This window comes from Grus americana, chromosome 6, assembly GCF_028858705.1.
Source record: "Grus americana isolate bGruAme1 chromosome 6, bGruAme1.mat, whole genome shotgun sequence".
Classification (NCBI taxonomy): Eukaryota; Metazoa; Chordata; class Aves; order Gruiformes; family Gruidae; genus Grus; species Grus americana.
Window position 1 is genome coordinate 28,083,469 of NC_072857.1, and position 21,455 is coordinate 28,104,923.

Genomic DNA, 21,455 nt, shown 5'->3' on the forward strand with positions numbered 1-21,455 from the left:
ATGTCAATGCACTACTCCTCTGGAAAAAGCTATTTTAAATTCAAGTTTGAAAGCAGTGGTCTCAAGATATTATTCAAGGAAGGCAGATTAAAGATATTATATAATAAGTTTGTCAGTGTCCCTTTTCACATTATTTTTTATATTCTTTTAAGAGATGAACAGCTGGTAAAGTACATTGCTTTCCTGAACTGTGGCTTATCTCTGCAATACTTTTCTCTCTGTCATCCCATGCTGAGTCAGAGAAACAGTGGTAGAAGGACTCTTGTAAAAAACCAAGCCATTTTAAGGAAATACCTATCTGAAAATGAAATTTATAGGAGGGCTATAAATAAATTCCTCAGTGCCACCTCCTTGTTCTATAAAAGCAAAAAGTCTCCCTAGTATGAATTTCTGTAAGATAATTTGAGTGTCACCCACTGATATGAAAAACCACATACCAACTTAGGTGCAGAAACACAGTTCTATATTCCATTATCCACCACCCACCCACCCACGAAGGATACCAGCATATTAAATATGGACATGCCTACACCTTTATATAACTTACATGTAAAGTATTCCCTAGAAGTGGAGTTTATGGCCTATACTTTTGTTCTTTAAGATGAGTTAGCACATGATTTTTCTTTTCCTCTATTTTAATAGTAAACTTCTCAGCAGAGAAAAGCTGATTAAACAGACAGTAAAATAGGAAGATTTGCTGGACCAGACATATTGTTTTAATAAACATCTAAACTCATTCATCAATAAACATCTAAATTATTCTTTCTGCTCAAAGGTTTTTTACAAGCTAATGCGTCCCTGTCTGGAGGACGGACAAAAGGCAATTTGTTTAAAATGAAGTGGATGCAATTCTACAGTCTCATGAAACAGCAGCTCCCCATTCCTCCATCACATGAATAGCAATGTAAAGATATTAGCCATACGAAATAATATACTTGTGCCAAACTGACAGTACTTATATTCCTCCGGTAAAAAAGGAATTATACTACACATACTACTGTTTGTCCCCTTCTTAATACCTATACCCAGGTAAAAACAGTAAAAGCCTTGAAATACTAGTAAAAATGACAAAATGCAAACAAATTGCCCAAACACACAGGTGACTATTTTCTGCCACACAAGACAACGAACCCAAAAGAAATAAAACCTTCCAAAATGAACAGGTAAGTCATTGGCTTCTTAAAACAACTAGCATTAATCTAATAGAAAAGTAAGTATACCTATATGAATTTTACACAGGTCATGTGATGCTCACATATACAGACATTCCTCCTTCCCCTCCCACCATCAATGATGTTCCACATGCAAAAAAAAAAATAATATACCACTCTCCCCATCTTCACAAAAACCGATGCAGACACCAGCCTTGCTCAGGAGGCTCTTCACAAACCAGCCTGCCCTCAGGAAGTCATATAGCTAAAAAGCTTAATAGATTTCAGGGTTTTGGTGTGGTTTGTTTTTTTTTTAAATAAAATATTGTAACAAACAACCAAAACCAATCTTTCCTTTCTGCAGCAGGAAAGAGAATTTGAGCGTGTTTTGTTCCCCAGGTCGACCAGAGACTTGGCGATGCCTGTGCAGGGGACTCGCCTGCCTGCAGCTCCACAGGGTGGAGACTCACCCAAGCTGACATTGTCTGGATGCCACAGACTACATCCCTCGCGCATCCCCGGCTTACTTCCCAGCCTCTTCTGGGGCATGCCTTACACAGGGGAAAGCCGGTGGGGACACACGCACACACACACAAAACCTCCACCAGTCATCAGCATTGCAAAGCCCGTTTGAAAAAAAAAAAAAAAGAACACCCGATGATGCTTGGGGCGTGGAGGGACGCAAGACACACACCGTGGGCAGTTAAATCCTCGCCCCTCTCATACTCTTTCGCCTCGATCCTCCCCGCCCAGCTCCCGGCCGTAAGGGTCCCTGAGCGGCCCCCGCCCCGCCGCCAGGCTGAGAAGAAGCGGCAGGAAACGCCGCTCCCCGCCTGCCCGCCCCCCGCCCGCCACGGCCCGGCAGACGCCCGTCGGCTCTCCCACCGCCGTCGCCCTGCGGCCCCCCCCCCCCCCGCCCCGGGCGTTGCGGCGACAGCGCCCCCCAAGAAAAAAAAATGACAAGGTGGCTCCACCACTCACCTCGCCCCGGCTCCGGGGAAGCCCCCGGCGGGCTGGCGGGCAGCGGCGACCTCCCACAAAACAGAAGAGCGAGGCGGCGGGCACACTCCCGCTCACTGCCGGCGGCAGCACCCGGACTCCGCTCCGCCTGCAGACCCCAGCAGCAGCAGCTGCTGCTGTGGCGGCTGCTGCTGCTTCTCCTCCTCCCGCCGCCGCTAATGGTAGCCGCCGACACCAGCTCCCACTGCCGCTCCCTTCCTTTCCCGTTTCTTGTTTCCGCCGAACGCGGAACCGCCTCCGCCCGGCCGCCGGAGCACGTCCCTGCCCGGCAGCAGAGACACCGCTCCCTCCACGCCGCTACCGCCCCAGCGCCCACCGCCGCTCCGGGCCCCCCCCCCGCCGCTCACTTCCGGCGCGCAGGCCGCACCTCGCCCCGCCCAACCGGGCCCACCGCCAGCGCCCCGGGGGGCGGCGAGGGCCCCGCAGTGCCGGGACAGCCGCTGGCTGTTGGGCGGTTGGCACGCTGGAGCGGTTGGGCGCGCGGGGAGCGGTTGGGCGGCTGGCACGCGGGGAGCGGTTGGACGCGCGAGGAGCGGTTGGGCGCGCGAGGGGCGGTTGGGCGGTTGGCACGCGGGAGGCGGTTGGGTGCGCGAGGGGCGGTTGGGCGGTTGGCACGCGGGGGGCGGTTGGGCGCGATGCCGGGGTGCCGTGAGGAGCGCTGCCGCCCCCGCCCCGGGGCCGCTGGCTCTCGCCCAGGCGGTCGCGATGCCGAGCCCAGCGGAGCAAGTCCGCCGGGACCTGGCGGCGACAAGCGCGCTTTCGCCGGACGCTGGCTGTGCCCCAGGCAGCTTGCGGCACGGAACATACGGTGCGGTTCCGTGCGCAGCTACAGGCGCTACCCGTCCCGCGCCGATCACCCAGGGTTTCTGTAGGTAGCAAATTACCAAATCCTGGAAATCCTACGGAAACCCTCGGTCGTGTGTCCCACACAGCCGGCAGCGGCTGCCCTGGGGCAGCCCCGGACCGCGCTGCCTCGGCCAGGCTCTCCCCCGGCTGGGAATTTACCTTTGTTTCTCATCCTACCACAACTTCAGGGCCGAGATCACCATTTTTTAAATTATTTACAAAATGGGATAAAATGATGGGTGCTGCTGCAAGTAATGCTATGCGAAAGGAGATTCGTTTACATACAGTGTGTGGGCTGCTGGGAACATGTCAGTGTGCTGGGGCTCCAAGCTGTAGCGCAGCAGAGGTGACATTCATGCTGCCTTCTGCTGAGAAGGTACATCTCCCCTTTGCCAGAACCATGCATGTCATACCATGCCAGAACAGAGGTATTCTTTACATCAGGTTTTATCTGTCAGTATTTGACAAGAAGAAAACTTCAGTCAGCTAAAGCACAGTATTTTTCATACATGAAAACAATTATGCAAAATCATGCTAGTTGTTTTACTTCTGTAAATACTAATTTACTGATGAGGTTATAAGCTAGGTCAAAACCAACGTGAAGAGGCAGCTTTTAAAATACAAGCTAGTACACAGAGAAAATTATTTTCATGTGTACATACACTTAAGTCATTTGAAAGACAAAGTTCACACATAAAATTCTAATGTATATAGCAAAAATTCTTTGCTATACAAATTAGCCTTAGCTTGTAATCACTTCCAAATTTTGGACAACATAGTAAAATGTTGACAATTAACAATATCCCAGACGAGCTGAGATCAAGGTTTTGGATGCAGAAATATCAGACTGTTGTAATTGCAACTCTGAATTTCTTTTATAAATTGTCAGTGTGGAATAAAAATACATGCATTCATCACCAAGAGACTACAGTCACATTCTGGAGTTGCAAATAAAATAATTTTAATCCAACCATTCAAAATAATAGACCACTACTGCTACACTGCTTCATAGTTTGTGGAAATGTTCCACAATTAATAAATGTCTGAGCTCACATTATTTAACAAAAGTGATAAGTACTTCAATTTCCAGTGCCTTTTCAGTACTTGCTGAATATCAGCAGTGACTATGAATCTGATGTTATCAGCAGGTTTAGATTGTGTCTCCAGGTTGTATTAATCCCACCATGCTTTCCCAATGGTCCTCTGTGACCCTGAGGAGATTAGAATGACAACACCTTCCGGACTCAGAATGACAACACCAGAAGTGGACTCAGATTCATGGAGTAAGCACAGCGAGTGCACGGGCAGTACAAGGAGCAACTTGGGTGTGCCATGCCCAGGTTCATTCTGTACCTTTGTGGCAGCTCCAGCTACACCAAACCCAGCACAGAAGCGCTGCCAAGTCACGTTCAACACCACAGCAGCTCAGGAACTACATGGCCATGAAGTGTGCAAAGCTTCATACACTCAACTATGAAATTGTATCAGAAGGAAAAAGAGGCAGCAGCTGACTAATGCAAACTCTGCTTTTGGTGTGTGGAAATGTTATTCCTTTATATCAAACTTGCTAAGTTGCCCTGAGCCTAAGCAGGGAACAGACAACACAGTTAATTTAGTGCAAGTTAGAGATCAGAGCCAGACCATTTTAAGCTTGAGGACCAGATTGGATCTGTGTGCATCCTGTAGAACCACTTTTCAATTATATACATCGGTTACTAATGTAAAATCATCCCCCAGGCTAGGGAAATAGTGCATACCTGCAGTAGATGTTGGGTAAGGTTCTCAAAGTAGTACAGGGGGTGTAGTCATACATCTGCCAATAAAATGAACAGCTAATGAAGTAATCAAAATAGTTAAGCCTTTTGAGTAGGTTAAAAGGTTATTTTAAATGTATATCTGCTTCCAAATAAGAAAGGATAAAATGGATCATTGTTTTTAATCAGGGCAATAATTCCATGGCTATTGACCCTTCCTTCTCCCTAAATGTTGTCTATCAATCTCAATTTTAAGTATGGCTAAGCAGCATTGGCAGCTGAGCTTAACTTTGAAACTTTCAAAGGTTTTATTTTCCATATTTAAATAATTGTGAATAAGAAAACATAAATAAATAAAGGTTACATAGGCTTTTGGATCCTTAGGCAGTTGGAGGAATTTCCATAAAGGACACAGCAGGCAAAGGCTGGAAATATGACAGTTCAAAATTAAAAAAAAAACCAAGAACTGCCATCTTGATTGCTTTGTTGGACCCAAGAAAGCTCGAAGACTTGTGCAGTAGAAATTTCACATTTTGGTGAAGACCAGCTGGTTCTGATCCAGATTCTATATCTATCAATCAAAACTTTACTCTCTCGCTATATATATATGTGCATATATACGTACATCTATCTATACTTGCAGCTATCCCATCATGGAACTTTGAGCACCTGTGACCCCTGCCAGCTCTAACAAGGAGAAGAGCAGTCTGACTCTTTCCACCAGCTTCTTTATCAAATTTTTGCCAACTGCAGCATTCAAGGTACAAAATCATTAAAAAGCCTTTCCTGTGCATCAATAGCTTGCTCAACCTATATTGTATCTACTGCTGCTCAGCTAGCTATAATGGCATTTCCAAATGGGAGTTATGATAAAGTATTACAGTATTTCTTAGCAACAGGTACAGCACCCATAGCCATTAACATAAATAATTCAGCTCATCCAGCCTATATGTTAAAAATGTCTTTTCTCAGAGTAAACAAGAATGTCTTTGAAGAGGATCTGACCTTGAAGCAACAGGTGTGATGACAACGGCAACCCATAATAGGAATGAAGACTTGGACAGGAGCTTCTCGGGTTTCAAGCCAGCCCGCACGATACATAATCCATTGCAGAAACTGCTCATGTTCTAGGTTAAGGCTGCTAAGCTTTCTCAGGGCTACTGTTCTTCTTAGGAAAGGCTGCTGCTATTTCCATGTGGGAACAAGTTCAAACAGAGAAGCACCACAAACAGTGGAATGAAAACACTGTTTTCTGAACTAATTTCATCAGTGTAAATCAGGAAAATCTCGACTAATTCCAGCCAAAGTACTCCTGATTTACAGTGGGATGACAGCTCTGAATCCAAAGCACAGAATGGCTGTGAATGAAAACATGATCATTCTATGCACTTTTCCCTCATTCGACCTCTGAGAACTAGAGAAGTACTGTCTTCCCATTTCTCAGGTGATAATTTAAAGCGCAGAAAGAGTAAGCTATCTCCCTACAGTCAGAAAGGAAGTCTCATTCCTAGCCAGCGTCTGAATTCTGCTCTCATCAGTGCCAAACCAGTCCCTTGCTTGGGAGATTGCTCTTCATGGCAGACTTACTGATACTCTTTTTATGCAAGTGCCAGCATTACCATAATACAGACTAGCAAATAATCTACCTATAGCATCATTATCATTATGACTTCTTTTAGTGAAAATTCAAACCATCCCGTCCCACATCTCGACAAATCAGCAGGACTAACACATGGCAAGAAAACATTTCTTGACTCTCAAAGCAATCAGCTTATGCTGCTGTAGCAGCAAGCTTTTTGTCCCCTGCATTGTTTTAATCTAGTGCATGCAGCTGCAAATGTTATCTTTGCTCACAAAGCTTCCTAAATCCCTTTTTTAATTCTACTAAACTCTTTGCCTTGATGACTGCCTATGGCAATTGGATTCCATATATAGAAAATATACTGTGTGAAGTAGTATTGAAAACATGTTCTGGAAGGTTTTGCTCTGTGATGTGGGGCACAGAGGCTGCAACTAACTGACTTCACTAGACACTTGATGAAGTTTCAGCTTACGTGAAGTTCCCTTTTCCTCCATGACTTATATTACCCACCGTTACTCTTTATTCCACACAGCTGACTCTGTGGTTCCTTTTTAGGTCCTCTGAGGAAAATCCTGGCCTTCATGAACGTATCCTGAGCACCTGTGCAGCCATGCACATAAGTATAGTGAAGCAACAGCACACACAAAGATTAGAATATTCCAATATACAGGGCACCACAGGGACTCTCTGGACTCACCTCCCAGACTGAAGTCAGTGATTGATTTTAATGGGAGCAGGGCTGAGCTAATGCTGGCACTTTGGAAAATCCCACCCAAGGGATTCAGTGATATTGAAAGTGCCTGAGGCAGGTTAACTGTGGGGCATTTCCACTAATGGGGAATTGTCTTTATTAATTTTCCTTCTCCAAAGTGCAATTAGAATGTATATATTTTTATATCTTTAGGAACAAAATAATGTAAAACTTCTATTTCTAGAGATTCTTATTGAGAGGCAAATAAATGAGTGGCTTTCTGCAGCACAGTTACAAGCCTTAAGATCTATCACGCCCCCAAGGTCTATTAATACTCTCTAGCTACCTTCCTTTTTCCTTCTTCTGACTTAATATGATTACAAGGCAAAATAATGTAGCTGTGGGCCCAATCACAGTAGTTGCACTGGCCATTCATAAACCAAGGTTTTTCATCATCTTGGAGACAGGAGGAGCCAATACTTTTCTATCTGACAGTACCTTTAAAACCAAGAGAAGAAAATCTCAGTGGTGAAGATTAACTGGAAAAGGCTCATTAGCATAGGAAAAAAAAAGTGACATGAACTGGAATGAGGTGCCAAAACCAGCAAGGGGGATGGTGTAAACAAATGCAAATGTAGAGGACATTGACTCTGTCATGGTCAGTTTTTGGAGAAGTCACTACATGGTAAGAATGGACAGTCTAAGTAAAGAGGCCAAAGCTATGGCAACAACTTTGCAAACAACTCTGCAAATAAATCCAGCCTGGAGGATCTTTGCTTTCTTTGAGTGATGCCTCTGAAAATTATGAGGTTACTCATTTATAGGAATTATGAGGTTCTGGCGGACAATTCACTTAAAATACAGATAGTGATTCTTTTCCACACATTCATTCAAACAACACTAGAATTTTCAGCATAGGAGCAAACATCACACATAACTTCAAAAGCATTAAAACTTCCCATTTGCTATGGTGTAATGGCAGAGGTTTGGTCATTAGCATCTCAGTGAAATGACAGAAGTATACCAGAAGTTTTGCAGTCATGAGAACCATTGCTTTACATAAAAACCCCAAGTCTACAATATGTTTAAAATACTAAGGGAGGTGAGTGGCAGAGTGCGGTAGGAAAAGAAATTGGGTTTGTTTCTGCTTGCTACTTCTACTTTGCAGCTCAAATTTGTCTTGTAGTTCTGACAAAAAGTTCTTCTCTTGCAATGACCTTTTTGATATGGCCTTACTGACTCTTTAGGCATAATGGCTCTGCTTGATATCAAACTGGAAGAGTCCCAGGATAATTCAGAGGTCTGGATTAGGCATTTCTCTGGGTCAGGCTGCAAAGCACTTCTCAGAAGGGCTTGGGAGTTCATGTTATCCATTTTACCGTTACAGAGTAAAGCATAAAAGAAGCAACAAGTAGTCGTTTACCTTTCGGATTACTTTTAATCTTCCGTTTTTACTTCCTCCATGACAACATTGCTCATTTTACACTGAAAAGGTTCTACTTCATCTCACTTCAGAAGTGATGTGTTTTGCTTACTGAGTTAGAAAAAGAGCAACATTTTAATGTAAATGTCGAAAGTGTCTTTCCTTCAAGACCAAACACCTTATATGTAGCTAATCCTCATTACAGAATAATTACCTGCTAAATGTGATTTAATAATTATTAATGTATAAGTGATTCTACGAATGTGCAATAAAATAGAGCTATCAGTCACATTTCTCTCTGAAGTAGAATTGAGTCTTGGAGCTTCTCCTGCTGCACTGTGAAAATCAAATATACTACAGTTAGCTTCCTTTCTTTATAGAGTGAAATATTTTAAATTCAAACTCATTTATGCACTGGACATAATTGCACGGGGAAGCTTTGTGTCTATATACTGGAGCAATGAAGTACAGTTTCTGGAGCTGCAGGGATAGATATGCACATCTCCAGTATACTCAGTGCTGGCTCTACTCTTTGTTTTCTAGTTACTATTAACCGTTCTTTCCCAGCTATCTTCAGCCATGCCTTGTTCTCAGATCTTGCTCTGGACAGTGACTTGCTCAAGTGGACTTTTTTTTTCTTTCAGGAGCCAGCTGGCACCAATCGAGCTGCAAGACTGGGTAGAAAGTACAGCTTTCTCTAGAAGTTCTGTGTTATTTAACTGTACCAAATGTTTACAGAGCAGAACTATTTTTTTCCTGTCATTTTTGTGCATATGTGAAATATTTGACATTTGCCTTGTAAAACATATATTAGGATTTACTGGAATTTCTGTCTTGACCACTTAAGTGACGTTGGCAGGACTTGTCACATTTTTTTAAAGAAGTAAACTAGTGCGGTTGTTCTTTAACTTGTGAGTGACTGAAAATAGTTGTGGGAAGTTTCAGATTTTTTTTTGAACAGCTGTAGATAAATGGACAGTAGATTTTTGAACATAAAATTTCAGCTTTTTTCTCATTGTATTTTGAAACTTTTACAATTTATTTAAAAACTCTCATTCTGAAGTGAAAAGTGGAAAATAAACATTTCGTTATATTTAACATGGTCTGTGTGATGTTTCTGGACTTATCAAAGTCATTATTTTTTGAATAATTTTACTGATGAGATAGGAAAAATTAAATGGCACTTCAGAACAACCGTGAAGATTTTTATTCAAGATTTGATGGGTAAAAATCCAAGCAATCCTCATTATTAATTATTTCAGAGATAATTTCCTTCTTGAATCTTAATGTGTATGTTTGAGGTAGATGATCTGGGAGCATCTGTTGAGGAAAATTCAGCTGCCTTAGCTATCATCTATCAATCAGTGTGATTTCTCTCAGTCTGAGACGCATGCAGTGTTATATACAGGTACACCCATACACATAATGTATGTTTGCATGTAATTTGTACTGAAGTACTCAGGGATTACCTCTAACTAAATGAAGAGTGGGATTAAGTGAACATATGGTGTTAAGAAAGCTGGAAATAAAATCCCCCTCCATCTTACTCTGCCACACTTATATTGCTTATTAGAGGATTACTTCTGAGTCTGTGTGGACAGGCTTTCTGAGGAAGGAATTGACAGGCATGAAGTTTCACAGGTTGGTACTGGTTATGAGGGAAATCCTGCAAAATTATACTGTCTAGGTGAAAGGTACTTTGTCTTCTGTTAGAATCTTGAAACTAATTTTTCACCTGTACTGTATCAGTATGTACATGTAGAGAAAGAGAGGACCGTGTGGTTTCTTTTGACTCGTTATCATATTGTGGCACATAGTTTATCTGCAAGTCAGACAGTCATAACTGGATGCTGCCTTCTTATTAAGTGCGTTTTTATAAATGTGACTGCAAAGCTCATAAGCCTACACTAAATTGACAGATTTTCAGCCAGAAAAATCTATAAAATTACTTTAAAAGGTATTTGTGATATTAGATTTAAACCCCACGATTTTCATATTTAGCAGCCTCAGTGAGTTCTTCCAAACCTTAATTTGGAAGTCACCGTAATAGCACTTCTCTTTCTAGAACTGTATGTATACTAGGTTATTCTGCTGTCTTGCTACTTCCTCCGGATCCTCCCAGAGGTTCATTCATGTTAACCAATTTGCCCAGTTGACCCTCTTCACATAAGTTTCGAATCCTTGTAAAACTCAAAGTCTAAACATTTCCTCCTCTTCTACTGACCAGTTGTCCTCTTCTCCTGTAAGTACAAGCTGTCTTCTCCTTTGTGTCCTAAAGTAAACTCCCTGGACAAACACATGAAGGCACTGCATGGTCCCTTACAAACCTCTTCCATATGCACCCCATTTTGACATCTGTGAAGTTGATAATGCTACCACAGCAACCAGTGAGAATACATATGTCTCAAAATAGCAATCTGGCAATGCTTACAGTGCACAAAATCAATGTGTGCAACTGCCTGTTTTTATCTTTGCTATTCTTGTCCTTCCTTGCCTGTTTCCTCCACTGGATATTCTTCCACTTTTTATACCATGTCAAAACTGACTGTCAGCTCTTTAGTAAGACGTAGGTCCCCTGCTACACATGTGAATATCTGGCATAAAAGAGCACTGAGAGCAGAGTCAGGACCTGGGTTACCACACCCATACTGCTGCCTGGGGTGGCAATACTGACTCACACAGCAGGCAGCAAATCCCATGTATCCCGGCTGCATCAGCTGTACAACAGATCTGCTACCCTAATGGCCAGTGTGCAAGCAGTACACCTGATGCTGGTGAACACGGTGGACAGTTGGTCTGGTTAAAGTGGCCAGACTGGAGACACCCAGCTGTTGAGCTACCTGGCCAGAGTGACAGTTCCCACAGGGCTGCTTCAGCAGTTCCAGATGAATAACCCCATCCATCTTCCACCTAGACAAAATTTTTGCACAGCAGCCTGTGTTCTGTTACAATACAAACAATAAATGATACAAAGCAGCCTGGTCTTTCCAGGGACTTACCCCTACTGATTTACAAAAGCGTTGGAGGACACTCAAGGTGACCAGCTGTGCACCAGCCTCACCAGGAAAGGGGCCCGGGCTGCAGCTGCAGCTCTGCCCCTGGGGCAGGTTGTGTTGTGGTGCTGTAGGTCATGGCTGTCTGAGCTGGGCTGCACATCTGCTGCAGCAGGCAGGTATCCTGTCCTGACCACTGCTCTGCTGGGACTGGGAAGCAGTGGCTTTGTGGGGAGTGCCAAGCCCTTTGCGGCCACAGAAGGATGTGGTAAGGCTCTTAGTGCAGTGGTTGCTTTCTGAGAAGCTCTCCTCTGCCACAGCCAAAAAATGGTGGTGAGTAGAGTCTGTGCAGCTGGGCCAGGCTGGGGGAATGGTGATGATTACAGCTGTGTCTCCTTTAAATAGTTTATGAGTGGTGCTCACCTTGGGTTTTCTTTTTGTTTTACAACCAACCAGAAATCAGCCCCAGCAGCACCCCATATGTTCTTTGTCTTTTGTTTGCTTGAGTATGTTTATTGCATGGGTTTACTTAGGATCCAAGTATGACTATGTCATGGGTTTGTTGTGTACACTGTCAAAGACATGAGACTGAGCCCAACACCTGTGTTTAAAGCCTTATGGTTGTGTCTTGAAAGTCAGAAAAATGAGAGTATGATCAGTTCTGAGCTATTCTTACACCATTGTAAACAATTTTAGTTAGCTGAATAGAAATACTGCCGCTAAATACAAGTGTCAAATTGCAACCAGATCCTCAGCATGCCAAGACGACATCACTATAGTTCCAGATTTTCCTTTCAGTGAGTAACCTGGTAGTGCCTTGTGTTAAGCAGCTGATCGCAGGACTGTTGTTACCTACTCCCTGCTCATCTGACTGCCCCTGTGCGGATCCACCTTTCAGCTTGTCACAGTGGACTTGCAGGAACCCCAGGACATACTGAGGGAAGAAGCATAATTGCTCTTCCAGAAGATAATGTAACCAGAGCCTGAATTACTGCTGGTCAGAATGTTGTGTGCAGGACAGTGTAAGATGCATGGAAGCTCAGACCTATCCCTTGGAAACAAATGTCCTCCTTCTTTCGAAAGACTTCAAAGAGACAAATTGTCCCTCTGCTACATCCTTAGGTGTCCAAAGTCTTCCCTAACCCCACTCGTCCCCTCACCATCTTACCCTTGCTCTCTGAAAGGTACGTCTAATTTATTTTATGTTTCTGTTGAGCCCATGTTGAGACATCTTAGTCTGCAACATCCACTCCAGTGTGAAGGTTCAGACTATTTGCAACCTTCTATAAATGCTTTCCATTTTAAGACTTCTCGATCCAAATGGCTCCCTAAGGGTTGATGTATTTGTTGCCTTCTTTGAACCTAAAGAATCCACAGATGGCAAGGAGATGTATGCAAGCAACACATGCTGCTAATTCTCTCTGAAAGTCTAAGATTAAGGCTAAGACCCCTAAAAGCCTGTGCCATTATATGAGTATCAATCAGAGAAAGGAAATTTTGGCAGTATTTATAACTAATATAATATATTAAAGAGAGTGTCCTAAGAAGAAAGTATTTTGGTCACTGTAATTAATACTGAACTAGTGTAAGCTATAAGGGTTAAAGCATATTTGTTTTCCTTTGTATTTGTTGTCCCTACAGTAGGACAATGTTTTTGAACAGTTGGTAAATTCAATCTAGCATAGACCTGGCACATTGTATCCTGCTACATGCATTCCTGTTCCTTTCTGTTCAACCATCATATGTGTGGGATGAGCACAATAAATCTCGATTAGAGTTGAGAAGCAGTGCTCATTTTTAATATTCTAGTGTTATTTAGTTTGTGATACAGTCCAAATAATGCTGGAACCCAGTGTGTGTATTTAACTTTGCTATGTATTTAACTTTGCCTTTCCCACTGAAATGTGTCATCTGTACTAAAGAGAACAGCTCTGCAGCACAAATTCCCTTCTGTCTAAGTAGTAATTGCTGTATAAAAATGAGGTCACTCTCTCTGTAAGGAACATTTTTTTAAATGTTTATGAAATTATTTACTCTGCATAAAAAATAAAAAGGAATATTTTAAATTAATGTGGTTTTGTTGTTTGCTTCTGCAAAACCACCCTTAAATGAATACTTACAACAGCATACAAGATAGGGCTGGAAGGGAGTAGGCCAAGGGTACTTCTTAATGGAAATTATTTTCTGCTAAAGCTGAAGCAGAACTGCATGACCCTAGAAAAGCTCTCAAACCTGGCTGCTTAAAGTTAGGAATCTATGTATCAATGACTAAATAAAATGACCTGGTTTTCCAAAATGGTTGGCAAGCACCCACATTTCTCATTGAAATCAACAGGCATTGCATATGCTTAACACTCTGGAAAATCAGGCCACTTATATTTAGGAGTTTAAATATGACATTTGGAACTTAAATTTCATGTCCTAGAGTTAAAATATTAAGCCAGAGTATCTAAAGCCTATTTTGAAGTAGGATGTCTGATCTAATGGTAGAGGTTACAGTTCACTAAGATAAACAATGCTTATGCTGACCTTCCCCTGCTTCCAAAAATATTACACATATACTGAGATACCTTAGCTGTAGCTTAGGTTTCTAGCAGAGAAACTTGTTTTGAGAACTCTTCTTGGAAACCTTTCTGACAATAATGTCCTTCACAGATATGAGCCCCAATAGTCAGCATTTTCACAAGCAAAAACTTGTTTAAATGCAATTGTTATCAAAATAAGGATTTTGTTATTTGGTCTATTTGGTTTTAAATTATATATTTATATCTTTAAATTATAGCAGAAAAAGTAGCTGTGCGGCTTCCATCCTGGGCAGAGGTACCATTGCCCTCTGAGAAGAGCTGGTGACTGGACCCTCAGTGCTCTGCTGACCTGTTTGGACTTTCAAGTTGGGGAAGGCTGAGGGTTTTGGGGAAAGCACCTCTCACAGGCAGTGCTGAATTGGCAGAGTCATTCAATCACAGTGCACAAGTCCTTTCCCTGTAAATACCTAGCCAAAAGTAAACACAAGTAAAAGAGTTTCCCTGCTTCTAATTCATGAAACAGAAACTTTATTTGCTTCTCACTGCTCCGCCTGGGAGGCTAAACAGGTGAGCTGATCTGCTCTTCTGGTTAACTGGTGCTATAGCACTGTCTCCTCTTGAGGCAACAGAGGGAGAGGTACTGGGTCTTAGATTCCACTTCGCTCTGAAAAAAGATCAAGGACCACTTCCCTCCAGCCCTTGAGATCCTTGTGCCTGCATTTTTACCAGGAAAAATCATTATGCAACAGGGTGGAACCTGGCTTCATCTTTCTGTTTGTTGCGTGGTGCATTAAAAGAGTGCTAGTGGCCACAGCACTACTTTGCCAATCACCACCATATGCTAGAGTCCATTCTCTTACCATTATGAAAGAATAATGGGTTATTACTTCAAACATTAATCAGATCATCATACACAGCTCACAGCTGCCAGCCTGTATCGATGCAGAATCCCAGTCTTTGCTTGATACTTTGGCCTGCATTAAGGTATTACGAGTACCAGCAAAATCATGGGAAAGTCTCTGCAGTGCTGTGTAGCTAGTTCAGGGCCTAGCAGCAGCAGCAGCAGTGCAGCCATGGGGATGTGGAGATTGTCCTCCGTAGCTAATTTAAAGCTAAAATTGCAGTCACGGTGTTTCTGGAGGCTCAGTGATGCTCCTGCATCTGCACAGCTATTTTTAGTATGAACTTCCAGCGTGTAGACCATTTATTTTGCATGTTTCAAAAAGAAAGAGTCCCTTGAACAAATTCAAGCTCTTTCAAAGGATTTTTCTCATCACCACTCCTTATTTTCAAATGGCCTGGCAATCATGAGATTCCTACACACAACATTTTCTGTTTTTCTTTATTTTCCCTCAGCCCCAAGACCTGGTGGTCACAGCTCCCCCTCCCTGGTTTGTCTGGTGGAAGGGAATTGAAGAAAATTGCTACAATGCATGCTCTACTTCTGTGTGGTTTGAAAAAGGATTTAAATGGCAAGTACTGCAGAGAGATTGCAGGAGTCTGAATGTTATTTTTTAAATACCATTTGGACAGTGCCCATGGTAGAAAGTCCTTTATCTTCTAGAGGCCAAGACTTCCCCAGTTGTGTAAACATGCTCTCAGAGCGCAGCTGTGTGTTAGATCACCACTGTGCTATCCATAAGTGGAGAAGGCTGGGGGTCATGCATGCTGCAAAGCCCTGACTCCAACCCACTTAGATTAGGAAAGACTCTTGCTGTTTTTAATGGGCTTTGGACCAGATCTTACCTGTGAGCAGTAGTGAACGTATGTGCGACCCAGATTCAAAAATGAGGACTGCTGGGTACATTTTCCAGGTAAAGACTGTGTACTGATGGGATCCATGATGACAATGCAGGCTCCCCAGAGCAAGCTCTGAGCACTGTGCATGACTGTAATATGCCTCAAGCCATGACCTGCATCTTCAGAAATCTTTTTGACATTGAATGATTTATTCTTTTGGTACATCTGCAGGGAAAACTCTATGACTAGCTTCTAGCAAAAGAACTGGCCAGTGAAACAGAGTTGCATTTGCAGGTGCTGAAGAGCTGGAACTCCTGAGGAGTGTGAAAAAAATCTGAGTGTACATTCTCCATGAAAAAAAATCAGGCTTCTACTTACTTTTATTCACAAAGCGATTTTGTCTGAAAACCAGAATTAAAACTCAAAACTTCCTGGCTTAGACCGAAACCCCAGTGTGGGATAGTGTTTCATTATAGAAGTTATTTTTCTACCGAAACTATTTAAAGACAGGAAGTGTTATCTGTAGCTAGGATTAATCATCTCTGTCACATAGGCTGTCTCCCAAACAAGAGATTAATGCAGAGTATAGCTTCCTGACAGGCAAGAAGCATGGTATGAATTTTGTTAATTTCTGTGGTAAGAAGCAAAGCCAAGTAAATTGCACAATGCATGGCATGTTGGGACACTGTCGGCCAAAAATATCTCAGCTGAGGCTGCTCATTGTGCCAGACTTGATAGACGGAAATGGGCAAGGAAACCTCTGTCACACCCCAACATCCAAGCCTACCGTGCTGCAATGGGAGAACGGCCAAGATGTTGGACATTCAGCAGAGAGGAGGCAGCTTCCAGTTTTCCTGCGAAACTTCAGTGCTCCCTCAAGAAAAAATGAGAGTGCAAGAAAAGCGGAGCACCACAGGGAGAACGGCAACACCAAAGATGCTGGTGGAGGAGCAGAGACAGAATGGCAGGAAATGTGCAGGCTGCATTGGTATTTGCGGCCTTGTGTGCTCAGTCAGCCCCAGGCACCTTGACCACACGTGGCAGGCACACAGATGGGGCACAGTGAGACCTGACCGCAGAACATCCTCTCCAGGCTCTTGTCATGCTGCCAAGTTGCAGATACAGTGCATTGCCCTTTGTGCACATTCACAGAGGAGGGGAGCTTGTGACAATGAGCCAGGGTAAGATTTTACTTGTTTAACTTGAATGAAGGAGGTCATCACACATATCTTTTGTCTCCCCAGATGAGGGTGCCTCGTCTGCTCTGCTGTTTGTATAGCCGTCTGCACAGCTGAAATATTTGCATTTTTTTCCTGGGCCCTGCAGCCAGTGCACCACTATTTGAGCTGGGAAAATGCCAGACTCTTACTCAGTTGTAAGACTGAGCTGGTGATTGTCGGCTTTGTTATGTTATTGTCAGCCACAGCAGCAAGATATCAGACACCACCACCAAGATCATCAAAGAGAACATTCACTCTTAAGAAAAAAGAAGAATAGGCTGGGTCATAAATTACACCACAAATCTATTTCTAGCCAAAAAAAATATCTATTATTATCAGAACATGTATGCTAGAAAAAGGTCAGGGCTTGACCTGCTCTTGTTGGATGATATGATGTGCTGCTGTTAGTAATGATATGATTGGAGCCTTATGGGATCTCCAGAAAATTATGTGCTAATTATGCATTAATGCGATCAGTTCATATGTGCCTAACGACTGGCTCTCTAGTGCTGCTGTACAGTTTATTCCCCAGCAGATCAACTATGTGTGAGAACTTCAGAGATAAATACAGGAATTTGCTATTTGAAGAAAAAGGAATCTATGGGCTGACTCACTATTTTTTTCACCTTAAATTGGTGATGGGGTTGTTCATTTCAAATGAGAATTATTGCTGTTCTGGTGGGCACGAAGACATTTTTTGAAGTATAAGACAATAGAGTACTGTTGTGTGTGCTACGGCCTGAGAATAACAGAACAGGATCAACCCAGTGCAAACATCCCCCGTTTATCTTAGCAGGACATGCAAAGATTATTTTCAATCCTTTGAGTGCTTTGTACCCTTAAGATAGTTTTTATGAAACCAGAAGCGCTCACTGTAACATTAAGTATTGATTACTTATAACACAGCTCACATTCAAAGTGTTTTTGTGGTATACTACTGAATTAATGCAGTTTGTATTTTCACTCAGCTCTTCCTTAAAGGCCTCAAGTTTCAATGAACTGATGGGCAGCTTAGAGCTGAGACACACATCTTGTCCTTGGTCATCCTTATATGCCGTTTGGAAGGGCTGGGCGGTAGCTAACATCCCTTCCGGTCCCTGATGACACAGGCTTAGACATTAGAGCTGCATTGGATCAGGTGGTGAAACGACAGTGCGCTCACACCACACGCTTTGAAGGGCTGCACCATTCAAGCAGAACTGTTTAATGCATTCGTTGCATGTTATGTTTGGAGAGTGCACTCGGGATCTAAAGGCACTGTCTGGCAGCTCAGCTTCACTTCATCCTCAGCATGACTAATGAAAATAAGGTGTATCTGCTATACTACAGTAGACATGACAACTGAAACTGTGCCTCAAGGCACAGCTGGCCTTCTCTGTGTTATTTTTTCCCTCTGTGCTGCTTTAGTCTTTTCATCCAGCTCCTTATGGGCAGCAGGCTGTGTGTATGTGTTTCTCTGCAGATATCATTGTTCCCTGCCTTTGAAGTGCCTGCATGTTGTAGTTTGCTCTTTTCTTCACTCCTCCCCGTGTAACTAGAGGGGCGGATGCTTTCTAGATAAGGACTGGGAAATGGCTGGATGTATGAAACATAATCAAACAAAATGAAAGCTGGGACTGACCCTTGAAATTTCACTGCAAACATTTTTATGCATGCAAGTGGCTTAGCCGACTTCAGAGAGGCTGCTAGTGTTCATAAAGGATATCTGTGTGGATGAGACAGCAAGATGGACACTTTGTTTATCGTTATGATAATGTAACTAGCTTGAGGCTGCTAGGAGATCATGATAAAGGATGTCTAAGAAAGACAGCAAGTTCCTGAAGTATTTCATTTTAAGGAATGTAGAAAATTATTAGCAGAGCAGCTGTAGCTTTTTATATAATTTCATAATGCATGTGATGTGGTATTATGAAATTAAAACCCTCTTTGTGGCTATTTGTCACTTGCATCATGGCCAACGGTCCACCTTTTCCAGAGCATTCTCTGACTGAGTCTGCACAAAGGCTCAGACACCTTTGAAGGGTAAGGATCTTTAAAGTGCAAAACTGTTTTCCAAGAAGAAAGTATGGTGAGTTTGCCAGATTGAACTAACCAGCTCTGCGGAAGAAACAGTCTGTGTTTCTCCATCCCTGTAGCGGAAGAGCTGAGACATTCCCAGGCGTGGCCCTGGCAAAGTCCAGTGCCCATGTATTTCTGGAATGAATGCCAGCTGCCTCCGTGTCTTCTCACTCATACATTGCAACACCATACAGTCAAAGCCACCGGGACTTGCAGAGAGCTCTGCAAATGATCTCACAGGAAAGTAATCTAGGACCTTTTGCTCCTAAAAAAAGAGACCCCTGAAACTGGAGTCACATTACTGGATGAGAATAGAGCCTTTTGACTGAAGACAGAACCCACAAATTCTTTACGCTTTCACTCCTCCAGGAACCCCTGGGCATTTCACAATTAATTCTTCCAAACACAGTCACTGTAAATTTAGAACTCATCCTGATTGCTTTAAACAAAAAGATGGGCACATGGAAGCACATAGCTGTAACATAACTTCTAGGTCATAGAAAGGGTAAAGACTCAGACCTAAGGACTCCTGCCACTGGATTCAGCCACAAAACCTGCCTTCTTCCATCAGAGACCTGAAATAAGTTCTAAACCATTGTGTGAACTCGGGAAAATCACTGAATCATTTCTTGGTTTAGTTTCCTCATCTCTGAATAAGGAAAGCTTTTTGCAGGGAGGGGCTTAGCTTGGAGATCCATGGAAAGCTCCTCCTACTCTGAAGGAAAATATGACAAGCATATGACAATGTTGTCACATACATAAAGCAAGCAGTATGAAGCCCTATAGCAGGCTTGTAAATAACCAGCAGCTTTCAGTGAAGATACTAAAATCAATGATAGCTTCACACATACAGGAAGGCCCTTCTGAGGCTCAGCCACCAAACACGACCTTGTAAAAACATTACATTCCTATGAAAATCAAGTTTGGACACTGATAAGCACTGCTGGAAAATTACACTTGATCAGGCAGACCGAGAAGCATTAGATTGTTAATCTCTTATCCCTGCAAAGATCTTGTCCACTTGGAACTGAAAATCCATTGTTACAAAGGCAGGGAATCCACCTTTTCAGTGGATTAACTGCTGGCTACCTAGTCTCTTTTGTTCATGTGCCAAAGCCTGTGCAGCATAGTGCCCTCTCTTCTCCTCCCAAAATACTGCTGGAGATAAAGTGAGCAAGTGCTTCCTGAGAGCTTCTACTGCCCGCAGGCCATCCTCTGTCTGAGCCACCTGTGAAACCAGTCATTTTACCTTCTCTTACACTTCCTGCAGCAGAAGGCAGGTTCATACAGGCTCCCCTGGTCTGCCCCTGCATATCTGTCTCTCCCCCTTCAACTGCAGTAATACCTTTGCCTGATATTTTTGTTTGGGTGGGCTACAAATCAGCACGCACCCTGCCCAAGACTGCAGGGTAGAGGTCCAAGCACCACCACTGCATTGCTCCCTATTCCGGTGCTTGCCTTTGTAGTTCAGGGACACCATCTGTCCCTTCCCTCACCTCTCCTAGGCTCATTCCAATCCCCACCCACCCACACCTTAATCTAATATCTGGCATTTAGATTTGACTGACTTTTGAAGTAAATGGGTCAGGTAATTTAGCATAGGCTGCTGGGTTGCGATTGCAGTTCTTCGCATGCTGAGTCACCCTGGCAGCAGATGTCATCTGCTTCTCATTTGAGGGAGAGGCACACAGTGAATTAAAAATGCAATGTGCACTGCTAAAATCTTATACAGCTGTATTCAGCAGGGATGAGTGGGAGTAGCAAGACAGTCAAATTACAGGGGGTTCTACTATGAAGGCAGAAATTCAGGGGAAAAGCGCTTAGTTCAGTTCTCCACATGTGCTTCAGTGAGCTGGCTAAATATAGAACACCCAAACCATTGGAAAAGCAAAGGAAATGGAGACCCAGGAAAAATAAGCCACTGATGGTGATGCAGGAAATACTTCTGAATGAAACCATTTCCGCTGTAGCCTTTTGTAATGTTCTCAGAAGACCACAGTTGTAAAAAATGAATCATTCCTGGGCTCGAGTGTAACATTGGCTTGACATTGTTGACATGGGATCACTAGGGATCTGTGTGGCAGCAGGGTAAACTATGTTTGTTTTTACAGACATGTATAAAAATACACATCACTAGAAAATCAAAGCAACAGCCACAACAGACCAAAGACTTTCCATAGGAGACAGAGAGCCTAATTCTCTGAGAGCCAGTGACCCCAGCTGCTATCAGAGCTGAGAACGTCACTCGCTGTCAAGACCTGACCCAGAAGAAAGGAAATCAGGGCTGCATTTTATTATTTTGGCACAACGGACTTCAACAGCTGCTACTAGGGTTAACGAACTGCAAGTCAACTTCCAGAGGCACAAACCACATCAGCCATCCCTCAGGATCAGGCACATTTGTGTCCCTGAAAATCTATCAAAACCACTGCAAAAACAAGGTCCTTTGTAT

General features: G+C 43.1%; 1 protein-coding gene and 1 long non-coding RNA gene across 3 annotated transcripts in view; one reads left to right on the top strand and one right to left on the bottom strand.

The window, feature by feature from the left end:
* Nucleotides 1-1,755, bottom strand: part of RAPH1 (Ras association (RalGDS/AF-6) and pleckstrin homology domains 1) — a 97,885-nt gene extending 96,130 nt beyond the window's left edge. Inside the window, 1 exon segment of the mRNA XM_054830671.1 lies at nt 1,622-1,755. Coding sequence (XP_054686646.1) covers nt 1,622-1,633 — 12 coding nt within the window. The 5' untranslated portion in view covers nt 1,634-1,755.
* Nucleotides 1,756-3,439: 1,684 nt separating this feature from the next.
* On the top strand, nt 3,440-9,396 carry LOC129208274 (uncharacterized). 2 transcript variants are annotated; one of them, XR_008577753.1, is made up of 3 exons: nt 3,440-4,549; nt 5,415-5,532; nt 9,112-9,396. It is a non-coding gene; the product is annotated as an uncharacterized LOC129208274 (long non-coding RNA). The 2 variants fall into 2 exon arrangements; XR_008577752.1 differs by lacking the exon at nt 9,112-9,396 and adding an exon at nt 5,744-5,932.
* Nucleotides 9,397-21,455: the final 12,059 nt, after the last annotated feature.